This window comes from Heloderma suspectum, chromosome 2, assembly GCF_057233095.1.
Source record: "Heloderma suspectum isolate Gila_16-S chromosome 2, 16-S_ref, whole genome shotgun sequence".
NCBI lineage: Eukaryota > Metazoa > Chordata > Lepidosauria > Squamata > Helodermatidae > Heloderma > Heloderma suspectum.
This window is the reverse complement of record NC_139459.1, coordinates 321,880,626-321,886,625: the sequence shown is the minus strand read 5'-3', so window position 1 is coordinate 321,886,625 and position 6,000 is coordinate 321,880,626. Positions and strand designations below refer to the sequence as shown.

The 6,000-nt window shown below is 45.5% G+C and overlaps 1 protein-coding gene across 1 annotated transcript in view; it reads right to left on the bottom strand.

Annotated features, from left to right (window-relative positions):
• Positions 1–2,250: 2,250 nt before the first annotated feature.
• PDZRN3 (PDZ domain containing ring finger 3) overlaps positions 2,251–6,000 on the bottom strand; it is a 298,388-nt gene continuing 294,638 nt past the window's right edge. Inside the window, exon 10 of the mRNA XM_084840346.1 lies at positions 2,251–5,210. Coding sequence (XP_084696472.1) covers positions 3,669–5,210 — 1,542 coding nt within the window. The 3' untranslated portion in view covers positions 2,251–3,668. The remainder of the gene's footprint in view (positions 5,211–6,000) is intronic.

Genomic DNA, 6,000 nt, shown 5'->3' with positions numbered 1-6,000 from the left:
GACTTCTTATATAGCCTTTTGGGCACAATGTGAAGTGCTGGCCTTGCCTTATAAAGTCGGGAGTGGCTTGAGCTCTCCCAGCTAAAATACAGCCTTGCCTCCTAGTCCCAATGGGGTCAGCACAAGTGTCCTTCCTACAGCAAGCATAATCCCCAAGGGCGATAAAGGAAGTGTTCTCAGGGCGAAGCTGTATCTGATGTTATTCACAATTTAGCCCTTACGTGGCTGATTTAAAAAATAAATAGTAGGCACATACACCCATTTGAATTGGGGGAGCAGTGGGGCCAAGGATTAATGCCCCATTCCCCCTACGCCATGGTTTTGATCTCCCCCCTCCCCCTGGTACTGGCTTATTTTTAAAAAATCAGCCATGCATGGGCTAAAGATGTGAATAACATCAGCTATAGTTCGGTCCTCAGTGGTTGCTCCTAAGCTTGGAATGTCCTTCCTCCAAAGATCTGTCAGATTCTGAGGCTAGATTCCTTCAGGGTGCAATTCTATGCATGTTTAGACAGAAAAACTCCTATAACTCCCATGTTGGCTGGGGAATGCTGGGAGCTGTAGGACTTTTTTTCGGTCTAAACTTGCATAGGATTGCGCCCTCACTGACTTTTGACACGTGAAGTAGTCATGAATCCACGGTATGTGTGTGTGTGTGTGTGTCTGTGTTTAATAGTACAGTAGGTTCAGAGGGCAAATGTGATTGTGTTTAATTTGTTCAATATTTTGTAATTCTCATGCACGTTTTCTGCAGTTGTCTCATTTAGAATTTGATATGCTGAAATGTGAAAAAACAAACCCATGAATCAGCACTTCAAAAAATCTTCGTATGGGACTTAAAAATAATGAGAGTAGAAAAGCAATGGATCTTGGTGGTTCCCCTCTGCAGTTTTACTTTGAAAGTATGAAGACTGGAAACACTTAAAATAAAATAAACACAACGGTTCTTACCAAGTACTTCGACCAGGGGTGGGCAACCCCTCCATTTTTGGGAAAAAAAATGTGTCCATAGTGGCTACAGAGTGCCCAAACAGCCAAATTTAGCTTGTTTGCAAGCTAGCTCTGGCTCTTTGGTCATTATGGAGCCGCTACATAGCACCAAAAGGGTTAATATTAGCTAGGAAACAAGCTATATTTAACCACAGTAGTGCTCTGACAGACTATGGAGTGGTTTGCCACTGAATTTCAGCAGCGGAGGGAGCAATCTTATGCCTCCTGGGCACTATTGGGGGGAGGGTAGATAGGTCAGTTTCCTGGCTCCAACCTCAGAGCCAGCAAACCATGCTCCCCACCCCTTCCCCTCGTACCCGGTGCAGAGAGAACTGCGCCGGCTACTTCTCTGTGCTCAGAAATCACCCATCTAGCAGAAATGTGGGGTGAACATAAGAACATAGGAAGAGCCATGCTGGATCAGACCGAGGGTCCATCGAGTCTAGTATTCTGTTCACACAGCGGCCAACCAGCTGCCCATGGGAAACCCACAAGCAGGACATGGGTGCAACAGCACCCTCCGCTCATGTTCCCCAGCAACTGGTGTACATGGGCTTAGTGCCTCTGTTCCTGGAGGTAGCATGTAGCCATCAGGACTAGTAGCCATCGATAGCTTTCTCCTCCAGGAATTTATCTAACTCGCTTTTAAAGCCATCCAAATTGGTGGCCATCACTACATCTTCTGGTAGCGAATTCCATAGTTTGACTATGTGCTGTCTGGAAAAAGTACTTCTGTTTAATCTGTCCTGAATCCCCCACCAATCAGCTCCATAGGATGACCCCAGTTCTAGTATTATGAGAGAAGGAGAAAAATGTCTCCTGGAGCATGGAGGCAAAGATTGCCTCTGTGCTGCTCCCGCTTTGCATAGGATTCCTGTCAGCATCTGAGTTCAGAGACTGTAACGGGAATTGCAATGAGATGGCACTCTTAATGGCAGCTTTGGCTTTTTCTTTTTCAGGCACCCCACTGGTGTCTCATGGTCTGAAGGGTGCACTTGGTGGCTCGGCAAGTGAAAATGATCCCTGGACTGCTGAAAGTTGCCTACCCCTGATTTAGACAGCCAGAAGCATTTATACTCTTCATTCCTATCCTAAAATAAACTCAAATTCATTAATCCCAGCAAATAATGCAGTTCAGCCAGATCCTTTCAGGGCAGAGGAATTCAATATTGCTCTACAGAACAAGGTAATTTGCGCAAGGTTTTGTAATGGAGGTGGTATGGGTAAGGGATAAAAGAATAACTTCAACAGATATGAAATATAAAACAATAATTTATTTTTTTAACTTCATTTTACTTGTTAATAACTAGTCATGATTTCATGAGAGCTTCTCTCAATTTCAGTACATTCAAATCTACAAAGCAGACAGCTACTACAATGGGCATTTCAAATTACACAAACGGCCTTGTAAAAACATTAGACACACATGCACATTCTCTCGAGAGGCCACAACCTTGGCAAACTTGCTTCAAAACCTTTCAGAGCTGCAGCATGCAGCGGTTGGCGTCTGCTCTTTCAAGTGATACCTACGTATGTCCTTCAGAAACCACAGAGAGAGAAAATAAAATGCGTGTAGCTGTGAGCCAGAACCCTAAAGAATTGTGTTCACGCCATGTTTAGTGCCTACGTGACCTTTGTCCCTGTACTGCTTGCTTGGTGGTAGGCTGCCTCTATAGTGGGGCGGGGGGAGGACTTGTGGCCTCCAGATGTTTTGGCCTACACCTCCCTTCAACCCTAGCCAGCATAGCTAATCTGAGGGATCATGGGAGTTGTAGGCCAAAACATCTGGAGGGCCACAAGTGGTCCCGCCTCCCCCATTCTACAGCTTGTACATCTTATCTCAGTGACCTGCCTCCGGCTACTGTTTTCAACTAGGGCTGGTTTTCAACTACTAAGACATCTGCAGCAGTCATGCAGAGATTTTAACACCCACCAAAACAAATAGCCCACCCAAAGTGTATTGCGTTTGCTTGGCAGCCCTCCTGTTTTTTGTTGTCCCAGTCAGACATCAAAACCAGGATGTTTGCTGAGTGCACCATATAAGACTGACTGAGGGGCCGCATTTTTGGCTTGGTTGGTCACACTTGGGGCAGGCATCTTGTCCCAGAAGGCAAAACAGTATGTATGGACAAACCCAAAGACACAGCCTAGTTTGATAAATGCTTCATGTTACTGCAAAATGATTCTATCCAGAGTTTGGTAGTTCAGCTAAAATATTGATAAAACGGCAATGTGCAGAAAAAGGGCACAGTAGCAAAGATATATTGCAAAATACTGTTTTGTTAAAAATACATATTTGAAGTTGTCGTCGTGTTTCTGCACGTGTAACCTTTTTAAAATATGAATATAGTTTAAAAAGATATTACCTGTGTAAGTATGATTAATATGCTTTTCCTGTTATTTAAAACACTTTATGTAAAAGGGTAACAAGTTACAAAAAAAGGTACTATTGGTATTCCAAATAAGCTCGCTCTGTTCAGTATTGCCTTTAAAGATTTTGGGTGGATGACTGTTCCTCTCCTCTTTGAGAACACTGGCACCCAGAGTTTGGTATTTGAACTATAAAGTCAATGGGTGTGTCTTATATACAAAACAAAAAAAGTGTTGCCACATTTAACGAGGCAGGATTCTCTACCCCAACGGTAGGGTTTTATGTACATAGCTTTGGCACAGGGAGATTATACTGTAGTCACCGACAGGAACGAGTTGTAAACTTTTGTGCCATCGGGGGACTTTGTGCCATGGGTTAGGAGTTCTTGGATGGTCATCCAATTGTCAAATATCTTTTTATTCCTTTTCTTCATCATTTTTTTGTGGCTCAGTTCTATGATATTCATTTCCTTCTTGTCCTCGGCCCCTTGCTGCTCCTTTAAGCATTCCAACCTGCTCTGCATCATAAACTCGCGCCGTTTCCTCTGCTCCTTGGCTTTCACCACATGCTGCTTCCGCTCCTCCTTACTCCAGTAGCGGCCCATCTTCAGCTCACTTATGGCGTCGTCGTCTGTGGTCATGCCGCTGCGCTCTTCCTTGATCTTGATGGCGCGCTCCCTCAGCAGCCTGTCCCTTACTGGCCTCTTGGTAATGTAGCGGGTCCCATCACTCCTGACTTTGACTTTCCACTCCATCCTGGGTTCACTCTGATTGGAGGCATTCAAGTCTTTGAACATGCTCACTAAACTCATTTGACTCTGGGCATATTCCACTGCTGACTTCTGTTGTATCAATTGCATATAGCTCTGGTAGTGTTGGGCATGGGCAGGAATATGGGCATGTTTATATGGAGAGTGTTGGTAGGATGACAAGTAGGAGCCCCCTGGTTTGAGGGGTGGAGCCGGGCTTTTGCTTCCGTCACTGGCTTTCCTCTCTTTGATTTCCAGCTGCTTGCTGAGGTCAGCATCTTTTGGGAGGGGTTTAGCTGTGCTGGTTTCATGACTTTCCAGGCTGGACAGCACATTTTTCTGGGCAACTTCTGCCCCCTCACTGCCTTGCAAAGTAAGACCTTCTGCTGTCCTGCACAGAGAGTTGTTGGGGGAGATCTCCAGCGTGAGAGGGGTGCTTCGGCAACTTTCGCCTGTATTGTAGGCGCTGGAGCTGTCCTTGTCCGATTTCTCGGGGAGTTCAGTGATATCCGAGAGCTCATGTCGGCGGACATCGATGCTTGTGTTGTAGTTGCGGAAGCCGCTGTTATGCAGCATCCAGGGCTCTCGGAACTGTTCCTTCAGCTGCTGCATTTTGTGGGCCCTCACAATGTTGAGACACTCCAGCTCAATGTTGCGCAGCTCCTCGTTCAGCATCTCCAGCTCCCTGTCCACACTCTCATGGTCGCTTTTACTCATATCCAGAGTACTGTTGTGGTAGTACAGACCATACGGGTTTGTGGACTTTACCTGGCACTTCAGTTCCAGTAGTTCGCGAAACCTCTCACACTCGTCCACTGGGATGCCAAGGAAGTCTGCGTCGGTGCAGTCGGCGGAGATAAACGACTCGTTGCTGAACTGCATGTCGCCACTGCCCAGTGTGTCATGGCTATATGTCAGCTTCTTCTGGCTTCCCAGGGTGTTTGAGGAAGTCGTATGATCATCGGCATTGTTCTCTTGCTCTGAACTTTCGTCGTTCCGAGTGCTTTCATCAGTACGCCCTACACCACTGTCTTTCTCATGCTGGTTTGATAGAATGGTTGCAGTATCTGTAGTGCCTCCATCCTCTTCATTTTTCTTTTTCTAAAGAGAAAATTCATTGAGAAAAGGTACATCCATTAAAGAAAAAATGGGAAGGCACATTCATTCAGAAAAGAGGGGAGAGACTCTGCGCTTGCCATCAGGGCATGGTTGCTTCCACCTGCCTTGTCCCACTCCCAGCCCTAAGGGAGCTGCTCCTACTTTTGGTGTGCGTCTGTAGTGTCTGCAGCACTGTCTCGTTTAATGAGGACATCTGCCCAGGGAGAAGCTTGTCCCATCTTGCCTCTCCTGGGACTCTGCTGCCGAGAGACAACCAGGAGGGGAGTTGTCGTGGGGGTGAAGGTGCCCTTTCTTGGCTCAGGAAGGGGCTCAGGTGAGAGGTCTCTCTACTGCTGGAAGGTGGGGCTGCCTATTGTGGTTATTTCATTTTATTGAGCTGTGAGCTTGATGTGGCTGAGGCATCTTATTGCTAATAGTTGCTGTTTAGTGAATTGCTCAATGAGAGTTCAACATTGATATTACTGGTACTGGATATTGTTAACTGAGGTACTGGTATGCCTTATGGTCCTTTAAACTTTTGACATGTTTTAAATGGATCGTAACTGTAATGTATTATAATTATGGTTATTGTATTTGCTTGTTCTGTGAACTGCTTTAAGCACAATGTATTTGCCAAAAACATGGTATACAAATCTGTTGACTATGACTTGACTAAAATGTAAATAAAAATAACAGGCAAACCAGTTGTCTTCTGTCTAACTTCTATAAATGGAATGGGTATGATCCTTCAAGAACATCTCATGCAGGACATTGATATAGGGCTTCTTCAGGA